This window comes from Schistocerca nitens, chromosome 4 (genome assembly GCF_023898315.1).
Source record: "Schistocerca nitens isolate TAMUIC-IGC-003100 chromosome 4, iqSchNite1.1, whole genome shotgun sequence".
Classification (NCBI taxonomy): domain Eukaryota; kingdom Metazoa; phylum Arthropoda; class Insecta; order Orthoptera; family Acrididae; genus Schistocerca; species Schistocerca nitens.
In genome coordinates this window covers 741,125,550-741,147,701 of record NC_064617.1, presented here as the reverse complement: position 1 = coordinate 741,147,701, position 22,152 = coordinate 741,125,550, and the positions used below count along the sequence as shown (strand labels likewise).

The following is a 22,152-nucleotide window of genomic DNA, read 5'->3' as shown; positions in this document are numbered from 1 at the left end:
AGTTGGCACATTTGGTTGGAATGGCGCTTGCAGTTCCGCTTCTCGACGGTGTGGGAGCGCCTGCTGCTGTTGCTGGGCCTGGTGGCGTCGCTGGGCACGGGCGTGAGCCAGCCCCTCTCGATGCTGCTGTTCGGCGACCTGACGGGCGTCATGGTGGACTACGGCTCGGCGGTGATCAACGCGTCGCTGGCCGGCCAGCCGGTTCCGGAGGCGGCCAGGACGGCCTTCATGGACGGCGTGCGCAGCTTCTCAGTCTACAACGCCATCCTGGGCGCCGCCGCCTTCGTCCTCACTTACGTCTGCATCTTCACCTTCAATTACGTCGCGCACAGGCAGGTAAGTACCGCAAGTGAGTCACCATTTTCAGCGACACGCATAGGAACTAGGAGGGTCATTTCCAAAGTTCTACATACTCTGAACAGACCCGAAGAAAACAATTTATTTTACAAACTACCTTTACATGCCTTCAATATAATCTCCACTCTCACTTATGACAGCTTTCCATCGTTTTGGTAACTTCTGTATTCCGGATAGGGCACCTTGATTGTTGACTGTCTGACTATTCGGGTCACCTCACTGGAAACTTCACCAGTGCTAACAAAACGTTTTGACCGACTTGTTCGCCGGCCGTAGTGGCCTTGCGGTTCTAGGCGCTACAGTCTGGAGCCGGGCGACCGCTACGGTCGCAGGTTCGAATCCTGCCTCGGGCATGGATGTGTGTGATGTCCTTAGGTTAGTTAGGTTTAATTAGTTCTAAGTTCTAGGCGACTGATGACCTCAGAAGTTAAGTCGCGTAGTGCTCAGAGCCATTTGAACCATTTGACAGACTTGTTCCCTCAATCTGTGAAACAAATCAAAGTCTGGTTGGTGGGGAAGTATTTTCCATTGATATTTGTCAAGCGTTTGTCTCACTAGCAGTAGGCGATCTTGCATTTTCGTGCACAATGAGGACACCAGCTGCAAGAGTGTCAGGCAGTGCTGTTTTTCTGGGAGAACGCTGGGGGACTTTTTTTACGATGTTGAGAACTTGGATGAGTGCCAAAGATGTATTTCACGGACGTAAATTTTTTGTTTCATTTTTTCGTGTTGGTAATTGCAATACGAACGATATCAGTACAGTTTTTGCTGGGAAAAGCGATGTCATTGACTGGAGGGTTGATTGGACTCACCTGCTGAGGTGTATTATAGGTCAATTGAAGTGTACGATACCATTTTCTTTTATTGTTCAGGAGTTGATGGGAATCGCATGCTTCATGTAAACTGAAGTGTTCGATACCACATTCTCTTGTATGGGTGTTTTTCGGTATCTCCTGCTTCATTTGAGCTGGAGTCAACTGAAGAGTCTGATACCATTTTTTTGTAGTTCGACATTTTGATGTCGTCATGGCTAAAAGCAGACGGGTGGTATCCCATGCTTCAGTAATAAGTAATTTTCGCTGCATTATATCCAATGTCGGAGTACCCTCAAACTCTTTTTCAGAAAAAAAGCACTGGTGTCAGGTCTTCTTTGATGAATTTTCGAGCGCAAAACATTTTGCAGAAACAGCTTGTAGTATGCGCCTATTGCAGACGTCCCCTGGGGCACTCTATTTGTAGCTATGACTACATTAATATCATGCGCAAAGATCACCACCAGTTCCACCTTTCATTGTTGGCGACGGAATTTCTTCGGGCGTGGAGCATCGGAACTTTTCCGTTGAGACGACTGAGACTTCAGTTCTGGCTCAAATTTTCGTATCTAGGTTTCATCAAGTGCAACACTCCTCTTCAGAAATTGTTCTTCTGTTAGATACCTTGAAACAATTCTTCCGTGATTCTTTTGGGATCTGCTTTCCGCTCTTCATTCAGATATGCTTTCCGCTCTTCATTCAGATCATTCGGATCCCATCTGTCAGCCGCTTTTCTCCTCTTTAACTGTTCAGTTATAATTCTGTAAACTAAAGAGATTGACATTCTGGCCTCATATGCAATTTCCGCACATGTCTTTCGTCGATCCTCTCTGAAAACGTCATAACAATAACCTGAACGAACCAGTCTGCTGCAGCTGATGACGTTCCACTTCTTGGGTCGTCCTCAGTGCTTTTCAGACCTTCATGGAAACGAGCAGACCACCATGATACTATGCTACCATCCACTACACCTCTCTCTAAGCGTTGCAAATTTCCGTTGAGTTATTTCCTCGTAGTTATTCGATTTTTATATAGAAACGATGGCCACTATGTGTACTCTGACTGGTTCGGTTTCATGTTCCATTTTAAAACACAGCCATGCGAACCAGCAAAATACATACACAATCGTTATGCCTGAAGTGCCACTCATAAATGACATGAATTCCGACTTAATCTCGCCACCGTAGCGGTCGAGCATGTGCACTGTGCAGTAATTTCGAAATGACCCTCGTATGAATGAAACGACAAAAATATATAAGCAACAAGTTATGCACGTCTCACCCAACGTTCAAATTTAACTGTCTTTATAGATAGTTCTTCCATCCCGGAAATCGAGAATTTGGATTACTTTTGCCTGTTATGGGTACTGGCAAGACATCGGACTATGTTACATAAATGGCCGTATCTTCTGATCACATGGTCGCAGGATCTTAAATTTTTTACACCGCAAAGGGATCGTAAACTTTGCTTTGTAACATAAATTTCAACTTGATACCCATTAGTGATAAAAATGGTATTAACAGATGTTCAGATACAGAGTCTGATAATATGACAAAAAACACTTTTTTCATGTAACATAATTACGAATTAACAATGTTCCGATTTTTTTTTCATTTACTTATACTGTGAAAGCTTGCATCTTGCCAAATTTCATGATTCTTGGACGACGGGAAGTACCCTATACGTTTTGATGAGTGAGTTTGCGAGTGTCAAAATGTGTGACATGTATGCTTGCACTGACTTATAAGCTTAATCTTTTTACATCGACAAGAGACTATGTACCTTAGTATGTTACATAAATTTCAACTTGATACTTCTATCAGTTCCTGAGGTAAAGGGTCCTTAACAGTCCGACCGAAAGACCTGTAAGCGTTCCGTTTCCACCGATTGATATGAAAAGGAAGCAACGTAAAATGCATGAGAATATGGGCTGGAAAAGGATGAGGCAGAAAAACTGTAGGAGAATATGGGCTGGGGGGAAAGGAATGAAAGAGGCACTTTATTTTAAACGTCCGTCTTGAAAATGCATAATTTTTTTTATTTTTATTTTTATTTTTGCCATCACTGGTTTCGGTTACTGCCATCTTCAGATCTGTTACAAACAAAAACAGTGTGCAACCATCTAAGTTAGTTTGATGACACTGAATCTATAAAATGCCTGGTGCTACGCAATATACACTCCTGGAAATGGAAAAAAGAACACATTGACACCGGTGTGTCAGACCCACCATACTTACTCCGGACACTGAGAGAGGGCTGTACAAGCAATGATCACACGCACGGCACAGCGGACACACCAGGAACCGCGGTGTTGGCCGTCGAATGGCGCTAGCTGCGCAACATTTGTGCACCGCCGCCGTCAGTGTCAGCCAGTTTGCCGTGGCATACGGAGCTCCATCGCAGTCTTTAACACTGGTAGCATGCCGCGACAGCGTGGACGTGAACCGTATGTGCAGTTGACGGACTTTGAGCGAGGGCGTATAGTGGGCATGCGGGAGGCCGGGTGGACGTACCGCCGAATTGCTCAACACGTGGGGCGTGAGGTCTTCACAGTACATCGATGTTGTCGCCAGTGGTCGGCGGAAGGTGCACGTGCCCGTCGACCTGGGACCGGACCGCAGCGACGCACGGATGCACGCCAAGACCGTAGGATCCTACGCAGTGCCGTAGGGGACCGCACCGCCACTTCCCAGCAAATTAGGGACACTGTTGCTCCTGGGGTATCGGCGAGGACCATTCGCAACCGTCTCCATGAAGCTGGGCTACGGTCCCGCACACCGTTAGGCCGTCTTCCGCTCACGCCCCAACATCGTGCAGCCCGCCTCCAGTGGTGTCGCGACAGGCGTGAATGGAGGGACGAATGGAGACGTGTCGTCTTCAGCGATGAGAGTCGCTTCTGCCTTGGTGCCAATGATGGTCGTATGCGTGTTTGGCGCCGTGCAGGTGAGCGCCACAATCAGGACTGCATACGACCGAGGCACACAGGGCCAACACCCGGCATCATGGTGTGGGGAGCGATCTCCTACACTGGCCGTACACCACTGGTGATCGTCGAGGGGACACTGAATAGTGCACGGTACATCCAAACCGTCATCGAACCCATCGTTCTACCATTCCTAGACCGGCAAGGGAACTTGCTGTTCCAACAGGACAATGCACGTCCGCATGTATCCCGTGCCACCCAACGTGCTCTAGAAGGTGTAAGTCAACTACCCTGGCCAGCAAGATCTCCGGATCTGTCCCCCATTGAGCATGTTTGGGACTGGATGAAGCGTCGTCTCACGCGGTCTGCACGTCCAGCACGAACGCTGGTCCAACTGAGGCGCCAGGTGGAAATGGCATGGCAAGCCGTTCCACAGGACTACATCCAGCATCTATACGATCGTCTCCATGGGAGAATAGCAGCCTGCATTGCTGCGAAAGGTGGATATACACTGTACTAGTGCCGACATTGTGCATGCTCTGTTGCCTGTGTCTATGTGCCTGTGGTTCTGTCAGTGTGATCATGTGATGTATCTGACCCCAGGAATGTGTCAATAAAGTTTCCCCTTCCTGGGACAATGAATTCACGGTGTTCTTATTTCAATTTCCAGGAGTGTAGATAAAATGTGTTTACATGATAACAGTCATGTATACCAGCCATAAATACTACAAAATATTCTGATGTAGTTCAACGTCAAACAAAACATGTAGGTACATAGTAAGTCCTGGTGACGATCATTTTTTTTTCCTTTATTGATTTTCATTTCCCCCCGAAGGGGGCGGGCTGGCAGCAGCTTAGTACGCTGCTCTGCAGCCTACAGACTTTTATTTTAAAGAACGGAAGAAGAAAAGAAACAAGAAAAACAGGCGATAAAACGGACGTCAAGTGAAAAATGGCGAAAAAATGCGGAAAGTTAAAACAGAAAGCAAAAGGGGTTGGCAACGTTAATAAAAGACACAGGAATCAGACAAGTAACATAGAACACACACAATTAAAGAACACGGCGACAATCTGGTTTTTGTTCGCAAGAGATAAAAGGCACACCCACCGACAGTATGGTGGCCGTTCGCAACACGTCCCAAAAAAAAAAAAAAAAACAACACGGAACACTCACTGTAAAACACGCACTGTAAAACACTCACTGGAGAACACTGCACGAAAGTGGCGGCACAAAGGTGACACTCCCGAGCCAAAGGCAGATGGGGGGAGGGGGGGAGGACCTGAAGGAGGGGGTGACGATCAGAATGCGTCTGGTATTTATACAATGAAAATGATGCTAGCAGATGACACTATGGGTAGGGTACATGACTGACCAGTATCGAAAATGTAATGGTTAAAATGCAGTATGCGTAGTCATTAATTAAAATTACTTCACATAGCAAAACGAGCGTCAGACAATAAAACATGCACTGACATACTATACGTGGAATTAGATCCATACTTAAAAGTGCAAATACAAATACTGTGAAGCTCCTAGCCTGGAAAAGTAAAACACACAATTGTGTAAAAGCCAGTATAAGAAATATAGTATTAAAATCACATCTATAAAATGAAATCTTCCAGCATAACAATCAATTACCATATAAGTAATTGCACAGTAATCAACGAAACAGTGACTATTAATTAAAAATTAAGAAGTCGGTAGTCGATAATACATCCGGAAGGGGATCTCAATGGCGGCGCATCGTGACTTCGCTGTGTGACGTCCTTGTTTTCCTGCGGCGGAACTTGCGGAGGAAGGCCTAGTCTGCTCGTCACCGGCGGCCAGCGCACACGACCGCACGCCAGTCCGCTGGGGAGCTCGACGCTGCTCAAACCAGTAGGTTTCTGAATACATCAAAATATGCATTTAGCTTAAACTCAATTTGTTCATTCAGCAGTAATTCCGGTTTATTGTTATGCTGGAAGATTTCATTTTATAGATGTGATTTTAATCTTATACTTGTTATGCATGCGTTTACACAATTGTATGTTTTACTTAGCCAGGTTAGGAGTAGTAAAGAGGGAATGGCTAGATGACAGTTTATACTGATGTAGACGTTACATAACATGTGAATATGTAGATGCTGCCTATAGAAAAATTGAAGAAACTTTTGCAGAAGAAGCTTTATGGAAATCAAGAACTCAGATTCATGTCGGTACTAAAGAAGGAAAGGAAAGCTGAAAGGTAAAAGAATATACAGGAGGGCTCTGCAAAGTAAATCATGTACAAATGGAAGAGGAAGCAGATAAAGAGGAGAATTTTACAGTGCTTTGAAATAACTAAATCGAAACAAGACCCCTCAATCAGACGACTTATTCTCAGGGTTACTGGGATACTTGGGAGATGCAGCCATGATAAAACTACTCCCCCTGGTGTACAAGATGTATGATATATGTAGTGGACTGACAAGGCAGCCAGTCCACAGAGACGGTTAGCCGAAAGGGCACACGTACACACACGCCGACTGGCGCGAAGTCTGGAACAGGATACGTGATGAATGTGATAAAGAAAAGAACGTAGCTACTAGAACACTTAACTTTTATATCGTCCTTTGGTATACAGCATTCTTGATAATACAAGTGAGACTATCTTGAGATACATGCAATGGTACAAATGGCGCCTTGCTAGGTCGTAGCCATTAACTTAGCTGAAGGCTATTCTAACTGTCTCTCGGCAAATGAGAGAAAGGCTTCGTCAGTGTAGTCGCTAGCAACGTCATCGTACAACTGGGGCGAGTGCTAGTCCGTCTCTCTAGACCTGCCGTGTGGTGGCGCTCGGTCTACGATCACACAGTGGCGACACGCGGGTCCGACATGTACTAATGGACCGCGGCCGATTTAAAGCTACCACCTAGCAAGTGTGGTGTCTGGCGGTGACACCACAATATTGGCAAAATACCCTCGGACTTCAACAAGAAAGTAATAATTGCAATTCAAAAGAAGGCAGGTGTTGACAGGTGTTAATACTATCAAACTATCAGTTTAATAAGTCATGGTAGCAAATTACTAAGATTTTTTTTTACGAAATAATTGAAATGGTTCAAATGGCTCTGAGCACTATGGGACTCAACTGCTGAGGTCATTAGTCCCCTAGAACTTAGAACTAGTTAAACCTAACTAACCTAAGGACATCACAAACATCCATGCCCGAGGCAGGATTCGAACCTGCGACCGTAGCGGTCTTGCGGTTCCAGATTGCAGCGCCTTTAACCGCACGGCCACTTCGGCCGGCTAAATAATTGAAAAAGTGGTAGGAGCCGACCTCGGGAATGTTCGCTTTCGATTCCGGAGAAACGTAGGAACACACGAGGCAATAATGACCCTATGTCTTATAAGATAGGTTACGAAAATTAAAATATAGTTTAGCGCATTCGTAGACCTAGAGTAAGCCTTTGGCAGTGTTGACTGGAATACTCTTTCAAATTCTGAAGGTAGGAGCGGTGATATACAGGTACCGAAGGGCTCTTTAAAATTTGTACTGAAACGAGATCTCAGTCATAGGAATCAAAGGGCATAGAAGGAAAGCAATAGCTGGAGTGAGATAGGTTGTGGCCCATCCGCAAAGTTAATTATTCTTTACATCGACCAAAGAGTAAAAGAAACCAAGCAGAAATTAGGAGAGGAAATAAAAATTTGAGGTCTACCAATGACGTAATTATGTCAGAGACAGCAAAGGATTTCGAAGAGCAATTGAATGGTACGGATAGTGTCTTGAAAAGACGTTGTAAAACGAATGCCAAGGAAACTAACTTAATTAAACTAGGAAATGAGTAGTAGATAAGTTTTATTATCTGTACAGCAAAATAACTGATAATGGTCGAAATAGAGGGGATACATAATTCAGACAGGCTATAGCACGAAAAGCATTTCCGAAAAAGGGGAAATTGTTAACGTCTAGTAAAAATTTAAATTTATGTGTTACGAAGTCTTTTCTGAACGTGTGAAACTTGAGTTACTCCCAGCGTATAAAATGCTGAAACGAATTACAGGAATGCAGCCAGGTGAGGTCTTCGACTATCTCCGGAATTTCAACAGATGCACTCCTGGTCGTTTTTGAGTCATAAATACAACGAGCAAGCGCGCTGTGTAAGGAAATTTAATGCCTCGGTAAGCAGAGGCACGCCAACCAAGAACCATAGTACGGCATGTTCAGAAATACGACACACACACACACACACACACACACACACACACACACACACACACACCGTAAACAAGTAGCGCCGCCACACAGTCAGAGATGACATTTGTATGTACTCATTAATTATCGGTTGGGAATATAAGTTACCAAAGGGTGAGCAAGTATCTTCAACTCTGTCTCTCTGCTGTTTGACCTACGAGCCAGCAGGACTCCAAGCAGAATTTAAGCAAAAACTTCCGAGAAAGATTGCTATTGTAGAACATAATTTTGGTACCGGTCGTCCGGTGGAATATAGCAACACAGAGATTTCTGGAGTGGACTTCCAGCTATTGGAACCGTATTATTAACGAAGGAGTTGAGAATAAATTAACAAGAGATTTCATATAGAGGGTGATCAAAGAGTTTCCCTTTGAGGGCGTTGCAGCACCGTATATACAACGAACCGCGACTCCGAGGGACGTATTCAAGCACTGACATTTAGGCAACGGAATAGTGCGGTATTCGTGTCCTTCAACAGTGCGTGCGGAAAATGCGGAAACGTGAACTATGGCGACGGTATTATCAAATGCGACCAAACAGGACCAATTTACTGTAATAATTTTCTAGGCTACAAAAGGGCAAACACGGGTAGACATCGATCGGAAAAAAATGAGTATGGGGCAGCATGTCTTTCTAAGGCCACCGTTGTGGAGTGGTGCGCGATGTTTCGTGCTGGTCGCTATTCGACGCAAGACGCCGAACGATCTGGGAGGCCAGACCTTTGCTTTATGATTTCCGGGAACCTTCTGTCTCAATCACTGGAGAATGGTACTGCGCAACGTTGGAAAAATTACGACGTTCAATCAAGGCGAAGCGTCCGGGAAAACTGCGACAATGGCTACTGCTGCTTCACGATAACACGCCTTAGGCCCCTTAAGAATGACCTTGAAGGGTCAACGAGTCGGACGAGTATGTGCAGTAGGCAGTTGCGGCCTTTTCACGCAGCAGGACATAGTGTTTTACAAAATGGGTATCTCCAACCATGTGCATCAGTGGGATGATTGCTTCAATGCTCATGCCAATTTTGCCAAAATGGCATGTCAGTTCTATAGTGATAAATCGCCCCTTATAAACTGAGACAGACAGTCCTATCCACCTGTCAGGAATTACTGACAAAGGCGAAATGGGACTTCCACGTTGAAACCACATACATGCACGAAGATCCATTTTCATACCTATCAACAAAGTCGGGACTGTTCGTATCATGAGTACTTCGCCGACTACATTCTGTCAGCTGCACAGTGGTTTCCATTTGCAGCCGAGAATTCAAAATCATCTCTTTTAATTCCATAAACAGGAGTATCCGTTTGCATGGTTAGAGAACTTGGATACAGCGTCACAACCTGGAGCCCATGTGTGTTTTGCGCAGAATTCTGATAATAAAGATTCAGGATTGTACACCGGACACGTTTGGAGACACTAAGCGTGGCCGGATGATCGGCAAAATATACCCTGAGCAGTCATCGTCTAACGCCGTCTAGTTGAATATCGACCATACCATCGTTTCGTTGATGTGGGAAACATGCTAAAGGGCGAGAAACATTCAACAGCAAAACGTGCTGCATTAAGGTTTAGTGTCGTTAGGTGTTTCCGAAGTGCCCGAACACGCCCAGCAGCGTAGCTCGTATCTTGGTTAGAAACTTCTCACCAGCACATGAGTCGCGTTACCAGTCAGTCTCTGTACAGTGGCCCATAAACAGTGCCGTGGTTCCTATTAATGGATGATTAGCGATTTAGCTGGAGGATGATTCTGGGCGTCTGTTCACCTGTTCAACAGTGACCGATTAGAAGCTTGGTGATTTTGTAGAAAGAGATCGACATGGTAGCGTTATTTTGCTCGCCTGAGGTGGCAGCATATTAGGAGCACGTAGGCCTTTTCCGGTATTTTAAAGGCGCACTGTGACAACTGAGGTCTGGAGAGATGACATACTTCGCAGTGTAGACTTGAGCTTCGTCAGACGATTGACAACGCAAGGCTTGACTGTTACACAAAAGTTTGACCTTGCTACAACGTTCTGGATTCTCCGGCTTTCTCCTCGAGCGTAAATCCGATTCAACGTATATGGGTCGATCTGGGCAGAAGAAATACAGCCGTAACACCACTGCCGCTGACCAGCCTGAGGCTCTTACCAACCGATGAGATGCGATACATGATATACTGCGTGTACGCTTCAAAGCCCATCTTGGCGTCATAAGTGGTGTTGCATGGGTAAATGATACGCAGTTTTATTTTGTACTTAGTACATACGTTACTTGTCACATTGTTGCCGGGCGGGGAGGAGGCGGATATTATCAGTGTGTCAACTGTGTTTTGTGGACTAGAGAATTTCGCTTACGAATATGAGTGCAACATTCGTAGTATAAACTGCATCCGCAGTATGGAACGAGGTAAGCAAATAGTCTTAAAGCCACTGGATAAAGTGATATGCAGAATCTCAGCTTGACAATAGACAAAAGACCGCTGCATTGCGAGTGAAGCTCAAGGTAATGAAGTTACCGAGCACGTGTGAAGTCAGAGCACGGCCGGACAGTTTCAAGTTGCTCAGATTTGAACATGTTTTAACAGGAAAAGGACTATTTGATGGACTTGTGCGTCTCTGGTTGGACTGTACCCAGAACACAGCGCCGTAAATAGGTTCGGCGCATTGTCTTGTCCATTAGAATATCGACTAAGCAACTTGCAACTGAAGGGCTCTATCATCCAAGTCTAACCATAACTTGTAAAGACAGGCACATTACACAATGCTCTGCAAGAGGTCCAACTGCCACATCGAAACCCGTTCTAGAGTCTTAGAAAACATATGGAATGAGATTTCATTTGGTCTGCAAGAAAGATTTCTTTCCAATGCTTTCCCTGTGGTAGCAGCTCGTCGTGCACCCGACCCCTCTGAGGTGTTGAAAGCGTGAGAATTGGAGAATCGAATGCAGTTACGTTTGATTCTCGGACTAATCCTCAATCAAGGACGCACCAGAATTTGTTCTGCGCTAACTATACTCCTATTACCATATGATGACATACTGGTTCTAGGGCTACAATGAACGTATGGGTTGTGGGAACCACTCTAGTATTTGATGATGCGTCATTAAATGATAGCTGACACATCGTGTAGATTGGAATTCTGATGCTTAACATTTTCGCGTAATTTCCTGGACGCGATTTTTAGATACGACACCGTTTTGTGGCACAATGCAACCAAAATTCAATACTGTGTACAGCCCAGACACCTTCCCACTTCGGGACAATCACCGATCGGAAATCTATGTGAGCAGTTGGGGCGGCATATTGTTAACCAATTTCTTCTAATAACCTTCCTAAACTTATTGCATGGATGAGCGTGGGACTGGGGGTTACCTCTCAGGATTACACACAGCCTCTGTATGACGCAATGCATCAGTTTTTTAATATTTTGTTGTAAAATCAGCATAAGCTGCTGAAAAATGTTTCTACATTACTGTTTCGATGTTACAGCCTTCGAACAGCAGACTTTAAAAATTGTTATGGTGTATACTACCTTTTTTGGTTGTGACAAATATAAAATTTCAAAGCCCCTATTACAACGATTAATTTGAAATGTTCTTTATGTCAATCCATTTATGGAAAATTGGAATCTGTCTGGTGTGCGGACTACATCTTCCTAGAAAAAAAAATGTGTTTACTGAGTAGTTAATTAAGGCTGTGTAGAACTTAACTGGTGTTTTACTTTTGCTGCCCAGCGGTAACATTTTGGCACAGCAATTTAAAATTAAACTGAGAATTCTCCAGGAGAACTGTTTAAAAATAGTGGTCTGTCATTTATAATGGACTGAAATTATATTCTACTATCCATGTTTCGAGAAAATAATTTCGTTCTGTGAGTGAGACAGTGAAGAAGGCGGTAAACGATTTTGTAACGTAAAAATGTAGTGTTATGTATGTACGAAGTATGTGGTGCCATTAACGTCTTTAATTCGTTTCCATTTTAAAGTCTGCAAATAAAAGGAAACGATAATAGTATTGGTAAAGTGTCATGAATGTACTTAATTCGTTTCCATTTTATGCTCCGCAAATAAAAGGAAGGGACAATAGTATTTGTAAAGAGTCTGTATTAAGAGTGGTTCAGAGGTGAAATAAGTTGCCAATCTCTCCTCAAAATTGTTTGCAAAGCTTTATGACAGACCTCGTTTCTGCAAAACATATTTTAAAAGGTGATGACTAGATAATCGCTAACCTAGACAACGACGGAATATGCAAAATGAGCTCTGTCTCTGAAATGAGATACTAGCGTTTCACTGTTGGTGTAGTGTAAGTCGTCAGACGCAGTAATGTATAAAGAAATTTTTGGATTAGGTGAGCTCAATGCAAAAGTTGCCGATCAGAGTATAATAGGTTCCAGGCAGACTTCTGCTGGACAGTGCTGGAAACGAGAAGTGGTGGCTTTTGGGAGAGACTTCTGTTAAAGTGCCTCTTCGACTACTTTTTGAGAAATTCATTCCAGACGAAATAAGCTTAGCAAACAAATCTCCGGAAGCTGTAAATAATTTTGATAATTTAATGAAACATTAACTTATTTTAAATGCAATTTTAGTTTTGTTAGAATGAGCTTGAAGGCACTCCAAAATTTTTTGTATCGGCCTAGTGAATATGAGCTGGTAACTAACGATAAATGTAAAATGACGCCGTCCCCATCAAAATTATTATAAAAAATAAGGAAGTTAAATTTTTTATGCCCAGGATACTTCTGTGATATTGATACAAACAATCAGTATGGTGCAGAGGTTAAAATATATCACTGTGAGAAAAGGAGCCTTCGTCTAACAACGACTGTGTCGAAAGCTACGGATGCATACGTGTTGTTGGTTCAAATGGCTCTGAGCACTATGGGACTCAACATCTTAGGTCATAAGTCCCCTAGAACTACTTAAACCTAACTAACCTAAGGACATCACACACACCCATGCCGGAGGCAGGATTCGAACCTGCGACCGTAGCAGTCCCGCGGTTCCGGACTGCAGCGCCAGAACCGCTAGACCACCGCGGCCGGCCGTCTTGTTGGATAACGCTGCCAGTGGAATAAGAGAATTTAGAAATAGGTGTTCGTAGAGGTAATCAATTAATTTATTATGTACATACTAACATTGTTAGGGTAAAAAAAAACAACCACACGGGGGTGTGTCAGAAAATATCACTAATGGACCAAATCGCTTGATGTGTACACAGAAATGGCTTGTATAGCTGCAGACTGTGAAATCAGTGAGCCACAGTGAATTTGATATTAACTAATAGATCGTATAGTGTGCGGCGTGTGCCACATTCCCTTCACGAGCAATGTTTTTTCTTGGATCGCTAAGGTTCCTCAACTTATGAAAAAGAATATATTTTCATGCTGACAAATATCTTAACGAGTGTTTCATAATTTACCATATAGTGCAGAAATAAAGCAGTTTGAGCCTTCTGGAATTTTTGTGATTAAACTGCAACATCCCCCCCCCCCCCCGAAAATTACTCAATGACCGTTGCTAGGTAACAACCCTGCATGTTTCTCTACTTATGAGATAATGCACGAAACGATCGCCCTTTCCAGTCTAAGAGGTCATGTCAGCGTTACAAGAAGTAAAGTGTTATTGCTCTACATTTTGCAGATCTACCGCATCCGCGACAGATACCTCAAGTCCGCTCTTCGGCAGGACATTGGCTGGTACGACCTGAACCAGACTGGGGACTTCGCCAGCCGCATGTCAGAGTAAGTATGACTGTTTAACAACACTTCAACGTATCTTCGCTGTAAATAACCTACTTACTCGCTACGCGAGTCTTAGCATGTGACTTGATGTTTCCCACATTTACATTTATTATTATTCGGACAGTTGGAGACAACGGAAAGCATATTTACGTTTCTGACACATTTTAAAAACGGTTAAAATGGCTCTGAGCGCTATGGGGCTTAACATCTGAGGTCATCAGTCTCCTAGAACTTAGAACTACTTAAACCTAACTAACCTAAGGACATCACACACATCCACGCCCGAGGCAGGATTGGAACCTGCGACCGTAGTGGTGTCGCGGTTCCAGACTGAAGCGCCTAGAACCGCTCGGCCACTCCGGCCTGCTGACACATTTTATTATTGATCCATCTTCTTTACGGCAATCATCTGTATCGGGCACAGAGTTTCCACCACTCTGTGCCGATTAGGTGTTCCTCTGCTCGTAAAATCCCACAAGTCACTAAATCTCTTCAGCACCAGTCTCGATACTATCGAAAGTTTATGACTTTTTCTTCTGTTTGATGCTAGGCAGTATGTGCTCGTGTAACCAACATAGCCGACGATTTGTTTTTTGGGGAAATATTACACCAACTGGACTAGCAGTCTTCATGAAGTGCTACGAACATCAGTTGTTTGATTGAGAGCTCGGTATCTGGATGCCACACAGATGACATCTCGGCGATATTTATAGCTGAATTCGACTCCCACCGCCGCTAACCTCTTCGACGCAAATTTCTCAGTATTTTTCTGCTCGCAGCAAAGAAAGGCTGCCGAGCCTTAAGAAGCTAATAATCGGTTCGATCAAATTGCAAACGCTGCCCAATTAGTCTCCGACATTACTGTTGAAACAGACTACTTTTACTGAAACTGCACCACGATGCTGATGTTGCTCATTGCTACAAGCTCATCGGTGTAAATAAAGTCTGAAAACACTTTCAATTATTTATTGCACAAGAACCAAACAATGTGCAGATGTCATACATATTGCATTACGAAGAGAAACTCTGAAAGTTTTTTTTAAACAAACATTCGATATGCTAGCCGTGAGTTACCTTGCAGACGTCAATACGGTAATCGAATTCTTGCCATACCCGTCCCAGCACGACATCGTCGACTGTGGCAGTCGTTTCCGTATTCTTTCCCAGAGCTCTGCTACATCACGTGGTAGAGATGGTACATACACCAGATCTTTAATGTGTCCCCATAGAAAAGTCACACGGATTGAGATCTGGTGATAGGGGAGGCCATTTCACGAAACAGCTGTTCCCTTCTGTAGCACTGCCGATCCATCGATGCCCCAGCTCCGTGCTCAGGTACCCACAAACTTCACGATTAAAATGGGGTGGAGCCCCATCCTGCTGAAAGATAAATGGAGAGTCCGATTGCATTTGAGGCATCAGCCATTGCTGCAACACGTCCAAGTAGGAATACCAGTGACAGTGCTCTCGGTAAAGAAGAATGGCCCGTACAGTTTTCGACGTGATAAGGCACTGAAATCATCTACCTATGGGGAATCACGCTCAAATTCAATGCATTCGTGTGGATGCTTTGTACCCAATATTCGACAATTATGCCTGTTCACTTTCCCATTAGCGTGTAAAGTGCCTTCGTCGCTAACAATTAAGCGATCACCAATGTCATCCCCCTCCTCAATCAATTGTTGCAACTGCAAACAAAACTCAAAACGCTTGTCTTTGTCGTTGTCATTGAGCCTCTGCACTAGCTCCAATTTGAATGGTTTCACAGACAGCTTCTGTCACAGGACTTTCCACACTGTCATTGGAGCCATTTCGAGTTCACGGGGTGCACGACGCACCGATTTCTTTGGACTCCTTATGAATATCTCTCACACGCGCTTCATATTCACTTCACTCACATTGGGACATCCGCTTCTCTTTGCCGGGCACAAACAACCCGTCGTAACGAATTTGTTGTGCCAGTGCTAAATGGCCTTCCTTGTTGGTGGCTTCTTACCGTACTTGGCTCTAAACATCCGTTGAACAGCTGTAGCACACTTGTTTTTGTTGAACTCCAACACACAGAAAGCTCGCTCCGCACCTTAACTCGCCATCTTTGCGAGTAGCGCTGACTATCGGCAAATTACCAAACTACGCTGTGGCAGTATATAAGAAAAAAAAACTTTCAGGGTTTCTCTTCAAAATGACATATGTATGATATCTGTACAATGTTTGGTTCTTGTGCAATAAATAATTGAAAGCGTTCCCGGATATTATGTATATCCTGTATTAGTAACCGTCTGAAATAGAGCATACTGTTGCTGAGCAGGTACCTGGCAGTCATGAGCGATTCAAACAGCAAGGTATTGGAACACGCGAAAGAAAGGCCAGAGCCTAGAAGTTCATGCGACGTGTAAAGTGTTAATGATATTTCATTGGCACCAAATTTCACGACAGTTCTGCCCAGTGCCTTCGTGGGCGTGTCACACGATGGGAAAGTCGTCAAACCCGCCCCCTCCCCTTACTCCTTCTCTTGACGCCTCAGCGATGGAAGTTAGAACTGCGACGCCCTGAGAGAAGAGTTTGAAGAGTTCTAATCGCCTGGGCTATCCGAACACGACTCACGACCAGACGCAAACTTCCGTGTGCCTACAACCTGTCCTCGTGCATCCTTTGTGTATATTCTCTCACAGAGGAGACATTTTATTTGAAAGTCGCTTACCCGATGTCGGCGGGTAAATCCGATATTGCAGTGCCTGTGTTATTCCGAATTACGATATAATTTTCCTTCGGACATGCATGATTGTCCAGAGGAACAGGCACTGCGGAAAATATCACAGACACTGCAATATTGTATCGTATCGCGTTCGTAAATCGTAATGATGCAGAACAAGTCATTTTACAGTCACGTGCTGAACATTTATAAACCGTATTTTTGAAAAAAAATTATGGACGTGAGTTAGTAATTCCTACCCACCACTTTTTACACATTACAGTAATACAAATTCTTCTATAGAATGGAAGTATCTGTCAAAGAGAAACTGTTTGTTTTCAGTTTTTTGAAAGCTGTCTTGGTGCCTTCAGTTACTACCGAAAGCTAACTGCCCCCAGTCGCTTGCATTCGTGGCACGGTCCATATTTCCATGTTTCCGACAGCCGTTTGCCATGATGACGGTGTATCCAGACGCGACCATCGATCTCGTGTAACAAGAAACATGATTCATCGGACAAGGCGATACCTTGGTCCACAGTAAAATCTTGATGATCCCATCTCCTCTGTAATCATAAGTGACGATATCGTTTGGTCAACATGGAAATGCAGGGTTCGTCCGCAGCTAAGCCCCCAAATCCAACAATGTGCACTAAGTGATGTGTTCCGAAACACTTGTACTTACACCAGCAGTGTACATCACAGATCGTAGAGTACCCTGTTTTTGAAATCGGACAAGCCTCCGACCTCCACGTCCTCTGAAGAGGCATCGACGTCCAACACCTAGTCACCCACTGGTGGTTGCATCATCCTTGCATGGATGCTGAGGACAGCAGCACGCAAACGGCCAACCAGTTTCACCGTTTCCGAAAGCTTGATGCCAGGCGCCCTTCCTCAGAGTCGCTTATGTCACTGGATTCCTAGTGAGCAGCCCGTATCGTCGCTAGCATGATTTCCCAATCGTCTTCGCTCTGTGCGTGTCAAGTGCACACAACGCCACAAGGCTACATTGAATGTGCTGTGGACAGTGGTCATAATATTTTGACACGCACATATATAACATTAAGCACATATTGCAGTATTTGATCTGCAACGGGAGAAATCTGAGATCTGTACGGTGGATTCTTTCAGAGACTTGACGAAGATGGAAGACGGCATCGGAGAGAAGGTGGTGATGTTCGCGACGTACTTGGTGACCTTCCTGGGAGGCCTGGTGCTGGCGCTGGTGCGCGGCTGGGAGCTGGCGCTCATCTGCCTCATCTCGTTCCCCATCATCATGGCGTCGCTCTCCGTCATCGAGGTCTTCTCGTCGCGGCTCGCCAAGAAGGAGATGGCCGAGTACGGCAAGGCGGGCGCCATCGCGGAGGAAGTGCTCAGCGCGATCCGCACCGTCATCGCCTTCGGTGGGCAGGACAAAGAGTCCGAGAGGTGAGCGCGCGCTGGTGTCACACCATCTAGGGACTTCGCTAAAACTTTACAATAATCATTAACACTAGAGCAGCGGAAGGGATCAAAATGGCCCATGTCATACGTTTTTCATTCATTGTCATATCCAATTTATTTATTTCGTAAATGAAATTATGACTTTTCCTAATTTTTTCTCCTCTTTCTGGAGATGTTTTAGTATTTACAAAAGATTTTAATATTCTTAGCCATTTCATTCAGTATACCTGGAACGGCGGAAGGGGTCAATTTGAGCCCACGGTAATATCTCTTCTGAATATGTGTAAATTATCCAACAGTACAGTGTCAACAGTGAGCAGTAACATAGAGCAGTTACTCCTCATTGTTGTAACTTGGCACGTGTACATTCCAGCCCACCACAGCTCATGTTGTGTCACTCAGGCAGTCTTTGTACGCGAAACACGTTTTCGAATATGTATCGTCAGCGTGGACTCTCTGATGAAGTGTTACATCTATTAGAGAATTCCGAAGTTGAAACGGAAATTGACTTGACTGGTGAAGATGATGATTATGTACCTGATACAAGTGAATATGGAGACATTGTGAGCGAGGGGCGATCAGTGGATATGTCAATCATCACCTCTTTCACCACAGCAGGTACGGGTGGAAGAGTCTACAAAGATGAATGCAAGGGATAGAACCTTGTGGGAGATTGGAAATTATTCAACTTCAGGAAGGTGGTTAGCTGTGAATGTTTCTGAAGGAGAGAGGAGGTCCCATTGCTTATGCTTGCGAACGAGTAGACAGCCTTCCGTCTTGTTTTTTCTGAAGAAATGCTACGTCTCATGACGAAATATGCAAAATCAAATGCTTGAAAAGTACTAAAGAACAATGACTGTACTGTGTCACTTGGGGAATTAGAGAAACTGATAGCCATCATGTATGTTCAGGGTGTATTGTGCACAAAAGGTATGTTTGAGGATGATCTCTCATCGCACACTTGGGGGCCTGCTTTTATCAAGGACATTATGCCAAGGGACAGGTTTCAGTAGCTGCTCAGATTTCTCTGTTTTGATAAAAAATCAACCCAGGCTGAACAACTGGCAGCCAACAAATCCGCTCTTGCATCTGCAATTTGTGGAGAGTTCTCAAATTCTGGTTGGCTGTTGATGTAATGACAAAGTATATATGTCATGCTTTTCCATACCTCGGCAAAGAGGACATGCATAGAGAGAAACAACCACTTGCAGAGTAATTAGAATTATGTATTAATGCCTTCAGCTGCTGACGGGCATTGATATACTCGTACATCAGCGGGGACAGGTGAAAATGTGTGCGTCGACCAGGACTCGCGCCCTGGATCTCCTGCTTACATGGCAGACGCTCTATCCATCTGAGCCACTGAGGGCACAGAGAATAGTGCGACTGCAGGGACTATCTCGCACATGCCTCCCGCGAAACCCACATTCTTACCTTATATGAGGTGCGACAATAAAGTAATGAGACTGATTTTCTTTGAAAGATGTGGCAACCCTGCAGGCTTGCTTAGGCACAATATCTTTGACCATGGTCTATAAGCTGCTTCTAGTCCAAGCGGCACATCGATGCAACTGCTGAGTCGTGAGTTGTGCTCTAATAAGTTAACACGTGTTTGTGTCTCTCGTCATGGAAATGGAGCCCCATAATATTGTGCAGTGGTATGCCAATTCTTTTTTGCGTCAACCTGGGTGAAAACGTGATGACAGCTTACGGTAAGAAGGCTTTTGGACAGGAGGTTATGTCAAGAGCTCAAGTTTTTCGTTGGCATAAAATGTTTAGTGAAGGTAGAACGAATGCTGAAGATGAAGACCGCAGTGGACGACCATCAACCTCACGGACGGATGTCAACTTGGCCTGGGTGTGTGAACTCGTACGATTTGATCGAAGATTATCCGTGAAAATGATTGCAGAAGAACTGAACATCAATCGAGAAATGGTTCGTCTAATAATAACTGGAGATCTTGGTATGAGAAAGATTTGTGCAGAAATGGTCCCCAAAAATCTCACACCACAACAATGAGAAACACGGAAAAATGTGGCAGCTGATCTGGTAGAGCAAACGGAAATCAATCCAGAATTGTTCAGCCGTGTTATCACTGGTGATGAAAGTTTCAGACATGTCCGAAAGAACAGACACCATATCCATGTAAGTATAACTTGCTGAGTACGTCGTTCTGTGTCTCATGGAACCATTTGTAAATCAAGGAAGAAATATGACCACAGACAACTTCTTTACGTCTCTTCAACTTGCTAAAAAACTCAAAAAAAGAAAACTTCATTAGTTGGTACAATGAACAAGATCCACAGTGAAGTTTCCGATGAAGTAAGGAAGCCGAATGCTGAAATACACTCCACCACAATACTGCACAATAGTGGCAACACAGAATACACCTTGGGTGTATACCAAGGAAAGAAGAATAGAAATAGCATTCTTCTGAGTACGCTGCATGCTGAAGTAGCAATAAGCAAGGAAGGAAAGAAAAAACTGAAACCGTAACGTTCTACAATGTAATAAAGTATAGGGTGGATGTGGTTGATGACCCGTAAATATACTACGAAGGTTACATGTAGGAGAGGGCCAATGTGTGTCTTCTACAACATACTGGACATGGCGGCAATAACTGAATGGGTCATCTATAACATAGTAACGAACAAGAAAATGGAAACCAAGAAGTTCACACTTCAACTGGCATATGAACTCAAGGGAACGAAAGAGAAAGAACATCAGGCAACAAGATAAGCAAAAACTGTATAAAGTGCCACAAAGCATTTTACCTTTGCCTTTTTTTGCTATTTTATTCCAGTTCCCCATCACCATTACATTTTCGACTGTCTTAACGAACTGAATGATTTGCTTTATCTCGTCAAAGATTCTTTCAACATCCTCATCATCTGCGAAACTAGTAGACATATACCGAATATTGTAATAATGGAGCGAGTCTTGGCTAGGATAATGCGTACACCACGCTATTCAGAGTGGTTCACAGCATTCGTATTTTCTTATTTATTATTAAACCTACTCTTGCGGCGCGCCTATTTAATGACGTGTTGATAACCACGTACTTAACTGACCAGAAGTTCTGTTCTCTCTCCTACAGCACATCCCTAACTTCCACTACATCTTTCAAAGTCCCCATCTCTGTTTTTAAGTTCTCTAACCTATTTATTTAATTAAGGCATCTAACATTCTTTTCTCTTGTGCGTAGAGTGCCAGATCTATTTTTCATGATGAGACCCTCATGAGAAGCCAGACTGACTTGCGGTCCGTGAAGGACTACAGCCTTTTTAGAAATTACCGGGGGAACAATCTGGATCATGGACTGACTTAGTTTTGTAACATTAGCCTACATGGCCCTGCTATGTTGGTACAGCAAAGGACGAAACCCAGAGAATATTACAGCCATTATACTTATTGAAGACATGTAGCTCTACTGAAGATGGCATCCCCTAGCGTAAAATATTCTAGAGGTACAGTGATCCCCTATTATGACCTCCTGGCGGGGACTACTCAAGCAGCAAAGAAGTAATCCAAAGATTCAGAATGTTTAGCAATATATTACTATCTTTTGCGAGATCTAATGTATCTCTAAGTTAAAAATAAAATTCAATTTCACCCCGCACGACAACGATGACCTTGTTCCTAGAGTTTTATGTTACGACAGAGATTTCTGTTTTAAATGAGATACTTACCGCAAGAAGGCAGATTATTCATGCTCAGGAGCCCGTCAACAGCGAACTAAACGCTCAGCCCTACAACTCTATTTGCTTATTAACAATTTGCAGGGTTCCTCATTTTCGTGACTACAGAACAACCTCAATGAATTATATCACATCCAATAGCACAAGCTATTTTTTGAAGTAACTACCATTTACTTTTTTGTTTAGAAGACGTTTTATCAAAATGTCTCTAAATAGCTGACACAGGTGAATAGCGCGTGGAAGTTTTGAATACGCATGCAGACGAACACTCACACGCGCGCGTCCAC

General features: G+C 44.0%; 1 protein-coding gene across 2 annotated transcripts in view; it reads left to right on the top strand.

Annotated features, from left to right (window-relative positions):
* LOC126252982 (ATP-dependent translocase ABCB1-like) overlaps nucleotides 1-22,152 on the top strand; it is a 251,623-nt gene that overhangs the window by 95,402 nt on the left and 134,069 nt on the right. For both annotated transcript variants that reach the window (XM_049954010.1, XM_049954009.1), the window contains 3 exons: nucleotides 34-336; nucleotides 13,934-14,034; nucleotides 17,855-18,151. In XM_049954010.1, the coding sequence (XP_049809967.1) occupies nucleotides 34-336; nucleotides 13,934-14,034; nucleotides 17,855-18,151 (701 nt within the window). The remainder of the gene's footprint in view (nucleotides 1-33; nucleotides 337-13,933; nucleotides 14,035-17,854; nucleotides 18,152-22,152) is intronic.